The following is a 17933-nucleotide window of genomic DNA, read 5'->3' as shown; positions in this document are numbered from 1 at the left end:
TGCAGGGGACACAGGTTCAATCCCTGGTCCAGGAAGATCCCACATGCTGCGGAGCAACTAAGCCCGTGCACCACAACTACTGAGCCTGTGCTCTAGAACCCACAAGCCACAACTACTGAGCCACCGGGCCACAACTATTGAAGCCCAAGTGCCTAGAGCCTGTGCTCTGCAACAAGAGAAGCCACTGCAGTGAGAAGCCAGTGCACCCTAACGAAAAGTAGCCCCCCCTTGCCGCAACTAGAGAAAGCCCACCCACAGCAAGGGAGACCCAACACAGCCAAAAATAAATAAATAAAATTTATATTAAAAAAAATGTACATCTGTGGATAAAGAATGTCACCAGCCATTTCAGTAAACAAAGAATGTTGCAGCCATAAAGCCATTAGCCACTGCAGCAGCCTCTGATGATGCACCCTGAGGGGAATTCAGGATGGAGAAAAACAGAATAGTGGCCCAAGGCAGTTAAGATGCATATCAAAGGAATAATTTCAATAAGCCCAGACTCTTGCATCTTCCCATACACAGAAAAGCACTAAAATCATTAACTTGAGATGTCTGTTTTTGTGATTAGCAATAATCTTTTGATGTTCAACTACATTTTTTTTCTTAGCAAAAAGTCCTATATACCCTGGCTCCTCCCTTATCTCTTTGGAACAGTCCCTTAGAGCTATCCGAGAGGCTATATCCCCAGCTTAAGTCCTCAGTAAGTCCACTGAATAAAAGATAATTCTCAAATTTTAGACTGTACATTTTTTTCAGTTGACACATCTCTATACAGATATTTAAAACTGTTTCTCAAAAATTACTTCCTGATGTTGGATTGAAGCATTAATAACTGAGCATACAATTTGCTCAGTCACTTGTCTACAAGCATGAATAATCATGGAGAGTTTGAGGAAGAAGGAACTGTTCATGATAGCATCTGGTTTCTGACAAGCAAGACGTTGGCTAATTTATTCAGAATGTGATGGGTCTTCACTTATTACCATTATTTTCAAATACTGTTATTACTTCATCTAAATAGTCTTGCTTCCAGATTTCCTTCATATGTTGAACTTTTAAATTTATTCACACTGTGATAGACTAGCATTTCACAACATGACAAACGGTTTATAATTTGTTATTTAATGAAAGAAATGAGTTATCCTTTTATTTGTATATGTGTTTTGACCTTTATGATAAAGTAAAATCAGAATAAACATAAATCTGGAGATTAATACAATGAGTGGGATGTTTGGAAACATTTGACATATTTAAGAAGATTCAGTTATACAGGTCCACTTATTAGATACATCTTCCAAATGGTGAATGCTTCATGAAAGTAGAGGCTTAAGCCTGTTAGCACTTAGAGCATAAATGTTTATTTCAGGCCTTGGGTTCATACCCTGGGAGTAACTATTGTGATCTGTGAAAAATCAGAACAAGTCTATTTTTAAAAAACAGGACAAACGGCAGCATTCAGACTCAAAAGCCTTACTTGCTCACTGAGTTAAGGGTATGGCTTAGAGTCATATAGACTCATGTTGCAGCCCTGGCTCTGACATAAACAAATTAGATAAACTCTGAGTCTCAGTTTTCCTCATACATAAAATATGAATCAATAATGCCTCCCTCATAGAATTGTTATGAAGAATAAGAAGAGATTACATATGAAAGTACTTATCACGGTGCTTAGCACACAAACACCAGTCAATAACTGGGATTATTATCACCGTAAAGATTTCTTCCTAAGGCTATATATTATGGGGAATCCGGAAATATGTGATTCTCAACAGTATTTCTATGGGTTGAATGTATTGATATGCATTGTAATTGAAAATGGATATTTTTCATTGGAATGATATGACAATACAGATTAATGTAGCAGCAGCAGTACTGTGGTGGTAGTAAAATAATAATAATGATAATAAACTTACATCAAAGTAATTCAGATACCATGGCTTTAGTTCTAAAATGTCCTCATTTACTTATTAAAATTGCATATTAGTCATTTACTATACTTTCTCTGAAACAGGTATATTTAGATTATTCCCTGTCAGACACCAGATACAGTTATGTAAAAGAAGGGGAGTGATTTAAGATTTATAGCTAATATCCACTCAGATATGCTTTAGTTTGGTCAATTAAGCTTCTTCATCAAGGATGGCTTTAATTTAGTGTCAAAAGCCAATACTACCGGGCTTCCCTGGTGGCGCAGTGGTTGAGAGTCCGCCTGCTGATGCAGGGGACACAGGTTCGTGCCCCGGTCCAGGAAGATCCCACATGCCGTGGAGTGGCTGGGCCTGTGAGCCATGGCCGCTGAGCCTGCGCATCCGGAGCCTGTGCTCCGCAATGGGAGAGGCCGCAACAGTGAGAGGCCCGTTTACCGCAAAAAAAAAAAAAAACCAAAACCAAAACCAACCAAACAAACAAAAGCCAATACTACCATTAGCTCTGTACTTCTGAGACAAGGATTATTGGATGCTTAAAATGGTCTAGGACCAAAAGTCTTAAAGTTCTTACTTGACTATATTTCCATTGATCACCATTCTGGATTACTCAGTTTATTTGCATAAGCTATCTGCAGGGAGGAAACTATCTCTGTTACTTTGCCAGGGGCAGATTCTTCCGTCCTTTTAGAAAAAGGGCCTGTTCTGGTTTATTAATGTTGCCTACATCTAGATACGTTTTTTTAAAACAACTTTACTGAGCTATGATCGACATATAACAACATGCATATTCAAAATGTACATTTTGATAAGTTTGACAGGGGGATTTGTAAACAAGCCCCTTTGGTTCTCATACTCCCTATTCTCTAACTTGCCTTTTATAAAAAATAAAGGTGATGTTTTTGACCTCCAAAAGCTACTCTTTGTTTTATTTTTCAAAATGTTTAAGAACATAGCCAGAAGAGAGCGAGGTCATTTTATTGTTTCATAGTCCTCATATTTGAAAGTTGATATCCTTCCTGAATTCTCTATCATCATAAAGCTTTGAGCCTATAGTAAACAAAACCCCCAAATACAACAAATTCTATCATGGTCAGCTTTCACAACCTCTAATCAAGCCCCAGTGTTTTTCTACAATGGAAGGAATTGAAAAGTTTCCTAAGCTTAGTATTGACCCTGATGCTGCACAATGAGGAAAAAAGCTTGAATTCTTTTACTGGGAAAAGGTAGACAATCTCTTTTATATAAGACTATAGACAGATCTTCAAAGCTCATTTGATATGCAACCAGCTTCTGAAGAAACACTTTTAGACAATCTGTTACAGTGGGCAGGTAAAAAGCTCATCATGATGTCATATGACATTTCTGCGTACACTTACCTCTGCTGTGTGCTTTGCCACATTCCCCACGATGACAATGACCTTCCCTTTGAAGCTCTGGAGCATGGCAGTGTAAGGTCCTTGGGTAAGCTCCCCTTCCGCAGTAAACGCGGTGCTGAATGGAATGTTGATGCTGCCTGAAATGTGACCCCGAATAAAACTGAGAAAAAAAGTTAAGGAAAACATTTATTTGTGTGCAGACTTGAATGTGTGACAGAAGCTCACAGAGGTAATTGATTCTCAGAAGACAGTACCATTAAAATCAAACACAAATGGAGACCAGACTTGAAAAGTCTGAGCAGACGAAACCAGTTTAATCATACAAGTGAAGATTTAGCTTATTTTGCAAGACAAGTGAGGCTAACTTGACCTGGGTCACTTATTTATATCTCTGAAAATCATAAGTGAAACTTAAATTGTTCCCCTAAATTGATATGAGATGATCACTAACCAATTCCCTTTAAGAAAATTCTAATATTGTAACCAATTGCTGAAAAATAGTCACTGCTGCTTTTTAACAATATACCTCGGAGCCTCACTCCATGTTTTGGTTCCACCGCTCCTGGTTTGCAAACTGTCTTTTGGTGTGTGCACAATAAACTTTTACTAATTACTACTTCAGTTATTCATCAGTTTTACTTTTTTCTTTTTTTTTTCTGAACATTTGACAGTTCTAAACATCTTCCATGCTCACGAGTATTTTATTTAAACAACGTAAGGCACCTCTGCAGAAAAAAAAGTTAAATGTGAAAATGCAATGAACAAGTGAAAGGAAGAAGACTAGCCAAAGATATAAAGAAGACTTTCCTGATTAAATGAAGTATTGTGAAAGTGATCAGAATGCAACAAATAAATGGCAGTCACACAGCTTGTACAATATTCATGGTTTTCAGTTCATTACTATTATTATGATTATTTTAAAGATCTGAAATATAGCCAAATGGATATTCTCAGATGTAACTTGATAATGCAAAAGCTTATCTACTCTGGGCAAGCAACTGCTAAATGGGACTCTATTTAGAATTGTTAGAGGTCATTAGCACTGGCTGGAAACATTTCTGTTGTTGGTTTATTTCTCAAGTAAACTTAGCTATTTCCATTCTTTCCAATTTTATGTTCTCTAAAGGGGGTGATGTTTTACTATATTTGTACTTTAGAAGGGTTTTAATGATTTCATTGACTATTACTTGTAATTTTGGAATTAAAAGCTTAAGCTTAAAATATTTAGAAATATCATAAGATCTTAAAGAAAAAAATATTCCTTCAAAAGTAATTAAAAAGTACAATTTTAAAAAGTGAAATTAAAAAGATGATTCTTCATATAGAGTCTGTAGAGGAAGATTCTGAAATATTATTATTAATCAAATAACTTTTCAAAAAAGCATAAAATAAAAACTGCGAAAACTGCTCTGAAAGAGATGTATATGATGCTTTGGTAGGATATATCAATTTGGGGAGGACAGGGAAGGTTTCCACTAAGGAACTGAGTGATGGCCGAGGTAAAATATGAATAATTAATAAAAGTTAATTAGGCAACAGGATGGAATGGAGGTGGTATAGGGTGGCGGAAAGGACAAACATTTTCAGGCAGAAATGTCAGGCATATATTGGGGAGGAACATGACCAACCAGGAGAAAGGAAGGAAGGCCAGTACTGGTGTAGAGAACAAAGACAGCATGAGATAAGATGAGCCTGGAAATGGATGCAGAGGCCAGATCATACAGGGCCTTGCAGATCATGTTGTTAATATTGGTCTTTATCCTAGAGCAATGAAAATCAGAAAGTATTTTAAGCAGACAAGTAACAGATCACATTTGCACTTTGGCAACAATGTGGAGAAAGGTTAGAAGGGGAGTGAATGTAAAGATTAGTTTGTAAGACATGTAGGCAGTATCTCATCTCTTCCCTAACAATCACTGATAACGACCATGAAGAGATGTTTGTGTTCAATAGAAGCATTTTCCCCTAAACTTCCACTTTAGATGTGTTCTTTACAAAATGGAAAAGTCGTAGAGTTTTAAAAAGTTATGTCACAAGCAACGAATATTCCCCCAACCCCCCAAAAAGACTCATTTGTCATTCCTGTAGAAGGGGGAAAATTATAATTATTTATTGACATGACAGTTTCTCAGTTGCCCCAGTTTGTAGGTTCACCTTTAGAATACTACTTCTCTTGTTTTTCTGTCTTTCTTTTTCCCTCATTAATGGAGAGAGGAGAAATTTGAGGCTCCTACTCTCAAGAATGATGGTGGAGGTTGAACATGTATCTTAAATTTCTAGTCAGCTGTTGCTTCATCCTTTCTTCTTTAAAGAAGGCATCTGGCATTAATAATGAGGGAAAGGACATAAAAAGTTCTGAAAAATGAAATGAGAGGTAGAATAAATATTATCATTCCAGTGTATACTGTTTAATTAGAGTCTTCTAGAATGAACAGAGAATTTATGATCATAAGGAGATCGCCCTTGAATTTCAACAGCACTAGTTTTTCAAACATTTATAATTACTCAATACTCAAAATATCAACTGCAGTTTTCATGAACAGAAATGACTTTGTACTCACCATATAATTACTCCGACAGCACTTTAATCTTCAATAAGGACATATCTTAAAATAAAAATAATTGATTTTTCAGAAACTCTGAACCTAACAACTCAATTATTCTCAGCAAATATATCTACATCTGCTAGTCTGAATCAACTGGCAGAGAGACTTTCTGTGTTTATCAAACAGCCAGTATCAACCATGAACATTTTTCCTTTCTAGTGCTTTTTGAATACCAAAAGCAATACAAATCTATACTAGTCAAATGCTCTAGCAGACATGTCTGCACTGCCTGCCCACCTCCCACCTTCTTGTTTGAAAGGAGCTCAACTACTGACCCTGATGAAAGGGTGACCCTAGGCTGTCATGTTTGTATCAGGTGATCCTGCCACGATCAGGACTGACAGGATAGGAGGGAGGGGATGAGTGAAGGTGGACATCTGACACAGGCTGATATCCTGTGTCAGATAGGCTGAGCCAGTTAGATTCTCTCCCTTCAAAATCAAAATAAAAGATAAAAGACAATGCTCAGACTGTGTTAAGCTTAACAATGTAAAATCGCATTTGAGTGCCTTCTATATATATTTTATTCAGCCAGATGTTAAAAAATTAATGACTCTAGAAATAAAATTATTTATTTTACAAGATAAATTCTATAAATATTTGGTTTAAAAATAGTACCCATCTGTATCCAAATACCCGATATCTAATATCTGTATCTAAAATCATAGATAAACATCTAGATGATTTTGTGGGTTCAATATCACGAATTTATTATGTGCTTTTAAAGAACACTTTAGTATGTCATACAAGTATGTCATAAACTTATCCTAGAATTTTCTTTTGTGCTTTAGGGTTTGGTGTTTTTTAAAAAACCACTAGATTAAATGTTAAAATGCTTGACAAAGTAAGATTGCAACAGAGTCTTTTGGGTAAGAGAAAAGTTATAATCCAAAATGCAAAACTTTTTCAAACATTTTTCAGGCTATTTTAACACTTTGGAAGATAAGACACAAAAGAAAAAAATGTCTTAAACCATACTTCCCCTATTCTTAGTTTAGTTCAAGCAAAAAAATCCTGGAAGACATATAAAAGCACTCATCCAAGAACACTCTTGTCATAAAAATTCTAGTGCAAATAAGATTGGGTAAGCACAAATGCTTGTAGACAGGGTGGTCAAACCTGTAAATAGCTATCCTTAACTGTGAGACTGGCAAATAGCAGAGGAGAACGAGACTGGCCTAGTTACACATTAATATATTTACAATGAACATTTTCTTTTTAAGTAAGTTGGACAATGAAGACAATTTCAGTTATTTAAGGATCTTGTTTCCTTGGTGATTATTTACATTTCACTGCCTACATTAGAAATTCTCATGTGACACAAACATCATATGATGAAGCAGAAGGCAATTTCTAAACACATGAGAGGCTGTCAGATTATACTGTAAAGGTAGGCAGATGAATACTATTTTTAACTTTCTGAGTCTTTCATAATCATAATAAAATATTAGGTGTTTGAAAAATGAGCACAGAATATATTCTGTACATTTTGTGTTAATTGGACAGAATACGTAAAGTAAAACAGAAGTTGATTTCTGACATATAGTGACTCTGATTAATCCTGGGCAAAACATGGCAAGAAGAGCAAAATGATACAGAATACACTGAGATAAGCACTTTCTCCATGTTCTAAGGACGGAAGTTTTACTTCCTTGTACTGCAGTGGAAGACAAGTATGTATATGTTCTTAATAATAAGGTAGTATTAGAGACGAACATGCAACAATATATATTTTAGGATTACGACTGTTACTTCATTGCTTTCCTCATATTCTAGACAAAAATTTGGACTCTTTGCATTTGCCTTTTGCATTTAGAAAAGCCAGCGCTTGCCAGCATAAACACAGGCATGGGGTAAACAATACCCACACTTAAAGAGGTTCTATAGTGAGTGCACTACCCAACAGACAGACACTATACTGTAAACTTAAAAAGCTTCAGCTTCAAAATACCCAGTTTAGAGAGTATTAAGGCAATAGAAGCCCAAGTATTTATGTGGTAATTAGTCTCAATCATATATACATCTTGACAGTGTACTTATAAAAATGTCCACCATAATTTTCAGATTGGTTTTGGCAAAAACCACAATAAAAAACAATGGCACACACACTAGCTTTTTACCTTTCAATGTTTATAAGACATTTTTGCTATTAGGATTTTTGATGATGTCTTTGAAGGAATTAAAAGATACAAGACATGATTAAAGAAGTCAGCAGTAATTACAATGAAATCTCTTCCATGGAATAATAGTAGCTATAAAAAAACCAAAAAAGCATCTAGTTATTATAAGAGTCACCAAGTCAGGTGTTTGTACCTTAATTTTTTTTTGTGATAAAAAGAGTTGGTTTATTAGAACAATATTAACAGGTAAGGATGATATGCATTATCTTGTAGGTTTCTAAGATACGAAGACTTTCCTGTATTCATAAGTCAGTCTATATAAAAGTATGACAAGTAGATGCATCATACTTTAATCAAGCAGATAGAAAAATATATCAGTTCTAAGAACAACATAGGTACACCATATAGGTAAATTACATAGGTAAATGTTCATATTCCAGAAAAAATTCTTCACTTTACTAAAAGATTTTAAAATTCCTTTAAAATATTTAATGGCTCAAAATTCAACACAGAAATAATCTCATGTTTTTTAAATCCTAAAAGAGCACAGCTGGGCTTTCCTGGTGGCGCAGTGGTTGAGAGGCAGGCGGACGCCTGCCGATGCAGGGGACATGGGTTCGTGCCCCGGTCCGGGAGGATCCCACATGCCGCGGAGCGGCTGGGCCCGTGAGCCATGGTCGCTGAGCCTGCGCGTCCGGAGCCTGTGCTCCGCAATGGGAGAGGCCACAACAGTGAGAGGCCCGCATACCGTAAAAAAAAAAAAAAAAAAAAAAAAAGAGCACAGCATTTCTCATTTAGTGACATCATACCTCTATACAAAGCATACTAGTATCTTACCAGACCACTTCTGAAGGTATGCGTACTTTTATGTTGTCTTGTCTGTTTGCTATGTTAGCTAATTATAATTAGTGTTAAAGAGCTCAAAGTAAATGTTATACCTTTAATATTAATATATCAAAAGCCAAAAGTTTCCTATTATATAACTAAATAGCATTAACTGTTATAAAAATTATATCTTTAGATATCATTTTTTCTTGCTAAATCTATTGTTGCTTTCCTTGAACAGCACCACCGTCCCCAGTCAGTCTAAAACCTCATTTTTGTCATCTCAATAGTGGCAATATTCAACTGTAGTGTACTAATAAATAGCATTCTCCTATCTCTAGTCCCATTTTCACTTGCCTATTTCAGACACTCACTACCTTGAGCTTAGACTATCGCAGTAGCTGTTTTCTCCAACTCTCACCTTTTCCCTTGGAAATCCATTTTATTCACGATGTTACATTAAAAATTTTGAAACACAGCTCTGATTATCACATCCATGCTGAGAAACCTTCCATGGCTGCCTATAAGACAAAGCCCAAATTTCTCAGTTCAGCCCTTATGAATAGAACTAAACTATTTACTTCAATCCCAGCCAAACTGAATTACATGCTGTTTCCAGTACATGTTCTGCCTAGCTCCTGTCTTTTTCTCTGCCTAAATAGCTTTTCTCCATATTTTTGAGTGTTCAAGTATTACCCATGTTTTGAGAGTTTTCCCCATGAAATTTTCCCTTCCCACAGTATCTGTATATCTCTCATGACAGCAATTTGATTTTAAATAAAACATACTAATGTACCTGACTTCCACCAAGACTTTAAATAATTTATAGGAAGGATCTCTATTTATCTCATCTATGAAACTCTTACAATGCTTAATACAGTATCTAGAATACATCTAACATATTTGTTGAGTAAACAGATTTCAGAATTGAGCCAAACCTAGAGTAACTAGTGGCAGCTGCAAATACGCTAAATGCCTCCTGGCCTTCCTAGCTAGTGGCACCACTACTTATCAATACTTGTAAGTGCCATGATATAGAATTCTCTTTTGTCAAAATACAGTATGAGAAAAAACGAAAGAAACAGCAACAGAAGTCATTTTCCTGGATTTTCTCCAGCACAGAGACCAACCCAAAGGGCCTAGTAAAACTAGGTTATTTCAGTGTGAAGCTAGAGATCTCACTCTCTGTGACTGCAAATATGAAGGAATATTTATGCACATCAAATCTTTGGGCGATTCAATCCTTCTAGTCTTGCCTGCACCATTACCTCCATTCTCATCCTTCTTCCCACTGCATTAATCTCTCTAAAACACAAATCTGAGCATGCCACTTACCTGATGAAAATTCTCTAATATTCTCACAGCCTATGGAATAAAACCCAAACTTCTTAGCATGTTATGCAACATTCTCTATAAGCTGCCTTTGCCTACTTTAGTCTCACTTCCCACCAACTTATGAAGAAAATTAATTGTAAAAAATTTCTACATTTATATTTTATATATTGAGTTTTTAAGAAAGATTTTATTTTAAAAGGGAGTTACCTGGTTCAAAAAATATCTGAAAATCATTTACCTAGATTCTAGAGTATAGAGCACCAAGGCATGCTTTACAAAAATCTGACAGATGATGAAAATATAAGGAGAAAGACTGAACTATTACTATTTTGTAACTTTTCATACTTTAATGCCAAGCAAAACCACCAGAAGTTATGGTACACTTAATATTAAAATGTCAGTGGAAAATACTTTAACATGTTCTCTATAAGCCAATATTTTGAAAATTATAATAAATAAAAGTTCAGTGTTGAGATCTGGCTCACTTTCCTCTCTAGGCTATGAGGTAGACAAAGTAAATACTTACGCTTCATCTTTGCTAAAGTTTTATCTATACCAGGAAGGATTCCCACAAGAACAGCAATATACAGCAGTGAAACACAAAAACCAAGAAAACAGCCCACTATTCTGGTGTTGTCTGGGAAATATTTTAAGGTTTCTGGTATGTAATGTTATCTTATGAAACATTATGCAAGTCTGTTCTGGCAACCAGTTTGAGAGTTATTTAGCTATCTGAATTCAGAGGAATCCCAACTATGTTCATTTTTCCTATCACATGCCCTTTAAGTTAAAAGGAAGCAATGTGAATGAAGCAGTACCACCCTTTAAAACCTCAGGCGTAAAGGATACTCTTCACTATTCCGGATGTCAACTACCAGGAGCTTTGGTTTACTGGACTTTGTCTTCTTGGTGGGTGTTTTGAAGTGGCCTGTCACTGTAAGCTCACACAAGTCAATCAGGTCCTCTGCTGAAATCCGGGGTGATACTTCTGACTTTAGGTCATTTAATGGAATGGATTCTCTTGACTGAAAAAAAATGCACAAATAACACAAACATTGAGAACATTATAGAGAGACAAACTATAGCCAGTACAGAATATCTTCAGGTTTTTTATATCAATTACTATAGCATATGGGAGAACAGGAAACTGTATCTCATTTTAGCAGTGTACTGTGTAACTGTATTCCCTACCACTGATGTTTACTTTTTTATTAGTCACACATATAGGAAAGCATTATTCTTTTGCTTCATTACAAGTTCCTGGCTCAAATGTGATAGAAAGAGATGAGGCAGAACTGACTGATTTAAGAAAGATTTGACCTTGGTGTTGGTTCTAATCAAATGCATCATATGTGAGGAGTTTTTTCAAAGGAAAGACCGATTGCCTTGTGAAATGGTAAGAACAGAAGGAGAGAGGAGTCACTGACAAATTCATAACTTTCTGAAATTTTTTGTGTGTATCAGCAAAGAACTTTAATATGTTGCAAGCATGTTCCTCTGCAAATTAACTTCAGTAGATTAGTAAGTTATATTTTGGACAAATTATACCACTTTGCTTTTTTAAAAAAAAATTATAAAAATACAGAATCTAGCTTTCCTTTTATTAGACAGTTTTATATGCAATTTTACTATTCATTATACAATATCCACTTAGGGGCATAAAAGTAAAACTTCCTCTATACAATTTACGTCTTATTTAGTATCACTGACATCAGTATTTTCCTGTGTGACTCGGGTTTCAAATTCATGGAACTTTGTTTATTGACAATGGACAAGAATTTAGAATAACTATAGAACAGCTCTGAAAATGTCTGCCCAAGAAGCTGTACATATAATTATCATTTATCATTTCTGCCCAAGAACCTGTACATACAATTATATTAAACTTAGATATCCAAACATCAGAAACCAATTGGTATGAGAATGACTTTTTAAAAAAATTAATATTCTATTTTTAACCTAGAGTCAGAATTTATTTAGCAACATTACTGATAAAAATTATCTTTCAGTAGAGTGAGCTTTCTGAAAGGGCTATCTGGATGTGTTACTGATAATGCTAACCAAGCAAGCAAAAATCCAAACCTGGTAACAAGACAGGTATTTTACTGTGTTCATTAAACTACTGGGAGAATGACTTTGTCATGGTACCTGGAGTCTGAAATGGTAGACTTTTTTTTGGTATATGGTATTAGAAAATGTTCTAATTTCATTTTTTTACATGTAGCTGTCCAGTTTTCCCAGCACCACTTATTGAAGAGACTTTTTGTCCATAGTACATTCTTGCCTCCTTTGTAGTAGATTTACTGACTATAGGTGTGCGGGTATATTTCTGGGCTCTCTATTCTGTTCCATTGATCTATGTGTCTGTTTTTGTGCAAGCACCAGTTTTGATTACTGTAGCTTTGCAGTATAATCTCAAGTTAGGGAGCATGATTCCTCCAGTTCTGTTTTTCTTTCTCAAGATTGTTTTGGTTATTTGGGGTCTTTTGTGTTTTCATACAAATTTTAAAATTTATTCTAGCTCTGTGAAAAATGTCATTGGTATTTTGATAGCGATTGCATTGAATCTGTGTATTGCCTTGGGTAATATGATTGTTTAAACAATAGTAATTCTTCCAATCCAAGAACATGGTATATCTTTCCATCTGTTTGTGTCATCTTCAATTTCTTTCATCAGTGTCTTATAGTTTTCCAAGTACAGGTCTTTTACCTCCTTAGGTAGGTTTATTCCTAGGTATTTTATTCTTTTTGATTCGATGGTAAATGGGATTGTTTCCTTAATTTCTCTTTCTGATAGTTCATTGTTAGTATATAGAAATGCAATAGATTTTTATATATTAATTTTGTATCCTGCAACTTTACCTAATTCATCATGAGCTCTACTAGTTTTCTGGTGGTGTCTTTAGGATTTTCTACGTATAGCATCATGTCATCTGCAAACAGTGACAGCTTTACTTCTTCCTTTCTAATTTTGATTCCTTTCATCTCTTTTTGTCTGATTCTGTGACTAGGACTTCCAATACTATGTTGAATAAAAGTGGTGAGAGTGGGCATCCTTGTCTCATTCCTGGTCTTAGAGGAAATGCTTTTAGCTTTTTACCATTGAGTATGATGTTAGTTGTGGGCTTGTCATATATGGCCTCTATTATGCTGAGGTATTTTCCCTCTATGCCTGCTTTCTGGAGAGTTTTTATCATAAATGGAAACTTTTTTATGCTTCAAAAGCTTTTTCTGCATCTACTGAGATAATCATATGGTTTTTATTCTTTAATTTGTTAATGTGGTATATCACACTGACTGATTTGCGGGTACTTAAAAATCCTTGCATGCCTGGCATATTAACTATGAGAATACAGAGCCAGTATCTAGAAAACTCTTCCCATATTTTCTGTCATGGGTCCTGGCACTAACTTCAATCTAGTTACCCAGGACAGAAATCTGAAAATCATCGTAGATTCTTCATTCTTCCTTATTCCTCATTTCCATCAAACATATCCCCAAATTCCACCAGAATAACACTTGAATCTGTTGCCTGATTCACTGCTCTATCTCAGGGCTTTCATCATCCCTTACATGGACTGTAGAAGCTGTTTGCCCCTCTTGCTGCCTCCTTTTTTCTCTGCTTCGCTCTTCATTTAAAGTTATCCCTTCTAATCCATATGTCAAATGCCATGAATTAAAATAAAAATCTCATCATGTAAATTTTATAATTAAATACACCTCCATAGCTTCTAGACACTGATGGAGTGAAATCCAAATTCCTTGGTATAGAATATAAAGCCTTTTACAAATTGGTCTCTGTCTATAATAGGCAGGAGACCATAGGCTTTGGAGTCAGACTACCAGGACTCAAATCTTGGCTGCCCACTCATCAGTGTGTGACTTTGGACATGATATTTAACTGCTCTGCCCAATTTCTTCATCTATAAAGTGGGATAACAGCATTTATCTGAATCCGCCTAGGCTGCTGTAAGAATTAAATGTTAATCTATATAAAATATTTAGAATAGTGTCTGACACACTGTCAGAGTTCAATAAATGTTTGTTATCTTTTTTTTTTTTTTTTTTTTTTGCGGTACGCAGGCCTCTTACTGTCGTGGCCTCTCCCGTTGCGGAGCACAGGCTCCGGACGCATAGGCTCAGTGGCCATGGCTCATGGGCCCAGCCGCTCCGTGGCATGTGGGATCCTCCTGGACCAGGGCACGAACCCGCGTCCCCTGCATCGGCAGGCGGACTCTCAACCACTGCGCCACCAGGGAAGCCCAATGTTTGTTATCTTTCACCTTGTTTTCTCATCCCTTACCACCTTGTACCACGTACTTTGGCATTAGCAGACTATTTGCCTTTTTATACCACTGCGTCACCTTTGCCCACATTGTTCCCTCTGCTTAGAATGCCGCACTTTGTCCATCTAATAAATCCCTGCTCACCTTACAAGTATCAGCTCAAATACTATTTTCTCTGTAAAGAAAGTCTTTTTGACTCCTGGCAGTCTTACCTAGTTTTTCTTCTGTGTCTGCATAGGTATCAGGTATACATCTTTATTATAATAGGATTATTTACTTCCCACTAGACTGAGAGCTCCTCAAGGATAAGGAAAATGACTTTTATGCCTATGTCTTCCCCAGGTCTCAGCAAATTATCTGACACATAAAAGATATTAAAATATATTTGCTGAATATAAATGAATAAAATGGTTTTTCTAAGTCTTCTATTACTTTTCCTGAGTAACTTTGTGCTATGTATATGTTTCCCAAACAACATGTATATACCTCCATCATAGTAATTACTATACTTGTAATACATTATCTGTTTCTCCCCTTGACTTACAACATCCTTGAATGCAGGTTCTGTGTCTTTTCATATTTGTATCTCCAAAAGATAGCACAAGATCTGGAACCAAAAAAACTTAATAGATATTTAATGAATGAATGAGTGAATAAAAATATGATTAAATAACATTACAGAGTCTATTGTTATGTCTGGATTACTAGACAGACTCTTCAGGGATGGCAAATCATAAGATTCTCTCTAGCCTCTGGGCACTGTAATGGTTAATCAAGAACACTGAAATCTATATCTGCCTCAATAATTTCTCACAGCCATCTCTCCTTTCCTCAACTGAAAAATTGAAGATGACAGTTGCTACCATAGAAGCTTACAAAATGTACTCTAATTAATTGAAAGAAGTTAGGTGTACATAAAGATGGCAAAAAAATAAACACACACAAAAAACTATCCCTAGGAAAGTAGGCAAAATAATTTAGTGATAATAAAAATATGAATGAAGGAAAAAATAGATAAAAAAAATAGAGTTGAAACTTTGGGGAATATCAATAAAATTGGAAAACCTGTATGTGAAATGTGTGCATGATAAGAAATGAGAAAAATATAAACAAACATATTTTTATATTTTTCCTTTCTCTATATATTTTCTTTATATATCGTCCTTCCTTCCTTCCTTCCTTCTTTCCTTCCTTCCTTCCTTCCTTTCTAATTATCTATAAATGAGAAAGAATATAAGCATGTAAAAATATTTAAAAAAATAAAAAAAATTGATTCCAAATATTCCCAAAAGAATATAAAATCTGAATAGACCTAAATATCCATAGGCCTAAGTAGAGCTGAAGAGAACTGATATGTGTGTGTGTGTATTCAAAAGTCACAGAAAAACTGAATAGACTTTGCAAATACAGGTAAAATTTTTAAGTTTTTAAATGATTACTTTAAAGAAAGGTGCCAAACACATTTTTTTCCTGAAGCAATTCTATCTTGTAACTGTTCCAAGGCAAAGAAAACATTGAAAGGTTATTTTATGAAGTGACCATAACCTAATTCTTAAATCTAACAAAGATAGCATTAAACACCACCCCCCAATATTCCTTAAGAATATAGATTGTTAAAAAAATCTCAAAACTAGAAAACTGAATGCAGTAGCAATTTAAAAGAATGGCATACTATGACAAAGTAGGGCATATTCCAGGAATGAAGGACGGTTCAATATTAGGACAATTTTAAAAATAATTCATCACCTTTAGTCAAAGGATATGAAGTATGTAATCATCACTGTAAGTGACACAAAGCCATATGTGATAAAACTTCACATTTATTCCCAATTTTAGAAAAACTCATGGTAAACACATATCAGAAGGCAAGTTAATTAGAACGATGAAAGATTTCATTAAGGCAGATGTTCTTTATCTCAAATATTTGACATTCTAATTAATGATGAACCACAGAGGCAGACTTATTAAAATAAAAATGGAGAAATAATATTGTAGCTATCAGCATTATTATTTTTATTGTTATGAAAGTTGCTGTGGAGATAATAAGAAAATTAAATACTGAGTGTAAATATTGGAAAAAATATATATTTCTTAGACAATAGTCTTCTTAGAAAATCTAGAATAATCAGAGGAAAATCCAATAAAACTGGTAAGAATTTGGTACGGTTTTAGTTACAACATACATACAACAAAATCATTAGCTTTTCTCTACAGCAGCAGCAGCCAGTAAGAAAACACAAGGAGCAAAAGCTTTCAATCACAATATCAAAATATTCCTCCAAAACAAAATACTTAGAAATAAGAGAATTTGAAGAAAATGAAAGAGTTTTGTGATGGGCATTTGAAAAACTTGAGAGACATAAAATGCTATCTGGAAAGAAAGATTCAGTATTACAATATCTTTATTTTTCCTCAGAACAATGTATTAATATATTACAATTTAATCAAAACTCTAAAAGGATCTTTCTTTTTGATTTTGAAACATAAGTTCTAAAGTTCATTTGACTAAATAGGTGAGAATGTCAAGAAAATGTTGAAAAATAATAAAATACATTGTAATATGTTAAAACTGTATAAAATAATACCACATGATATTGCACCAGAATAGACTAGAAGACAAACAGGACATAATGGGATGCACAGAAACAGACTCCAATACATATAAATATTTGGTAAAACAATAGGATTCCATATCAAATCACTGGGGGAAAGGGTATATTATTTAGGATATAGTGTTGGCATCATTTATTACCTAGAATAAAATAAAATCACGTTTCTATCTTATACTACAAAGCAAAATGATTTATAAGTGGAACAAAAAATTATGTGTAAAATCTGGACTCACAAAAGAATAAGTATTGATGACTAAAATTATTTTTAAGCATACGGAAAAAGCTGAACTCTTAAAGAAGAGAAATATACATGAAAAAATTTTTAAGATGCCCTTATTATATAAAGAACTATTTTAATCAATAAGACAAACCAATAAGAAAAAAAATCTGCTTAGTTAAAATGAAGCGAGGGGAGATGTATACATATACTTGGCAAAATAAACACACATAGGTAAAGAAAACTTTTTTACCTCAATCATAGAAATATTAGAAAAACGTATATACAATCATAGAAATAGAAAAAGTAGGTAAGTGTTCTGTGATATCTTTTCTTTGTCCCTCCAGATTCACTCTCCATTGGCTCCTGCCTCGTTCTCTGCTGGGCGGAAGATTCTATTTGCAACTACAAGAGGGACCCTCGGTCCTCTGGTTTTTAAGGTGGTACAGACAATAGGGAGAGTAAGGTCAGGATATATATTCCCCTGGTTCCCTACTCGAAAAGTCACCTTGGCCTGGCTATGTTTGTTGACCAAAGGTCACTGTTCCTCTCAAGATGGCTTTCTCTACCTGCTTCTCCTTTTTCATGTTCTGATAACCTCTTTCTCCCTGATTCCTTTTGGCCT

General features: G+C 34.9%; 1 protein-coding gene across 2 annotated transcripts in view; it reads right to left on the bottom strand.

Moving 5' to 3' along the window:
• The window catches only part of TBCK (TBC1 domain containing kinase), a 231941-nt gene that overhangs the window by 23971 nt on the left and 190037 nt on the right, over window positions 1–17933 (bottom strand). For both annotated transcript variants that reach the window (XM_082838412.1, XM_082838411.1), the window contains 2 exons: window positions 11043–11218; window positions 3308–3467 (listed from right to left, as the gene is read on the bottom strand). In XM_082838412.1, the coding sequence (XP_082694538.1) occupies window positions 3308–3467; window positions 11043–11218 (336 nt within the window). The remainder of the gene's footprint in view (window positions 1–3307; window positions 3468–11042; window positions 11219–17933) is intronic.

This window comes from Leucopleurus acutus (genome assembly GCF_964270905.1).
Source record: "Leucopleurus acutus genome assembly, chromosome: 4".
Classification (NCBI taxonomy): Eukaryota; Metazoa; Chordata; class Mammalia; order Artiodactyla; family Delphinidae; genus Leucopleurus; species Leucopleurus acutus.
The sequence above is the reverse complement of the archived record's forward strand: the minus strand, read 5'-3'. Positions and strand labels throughout refer to the sequence as shown.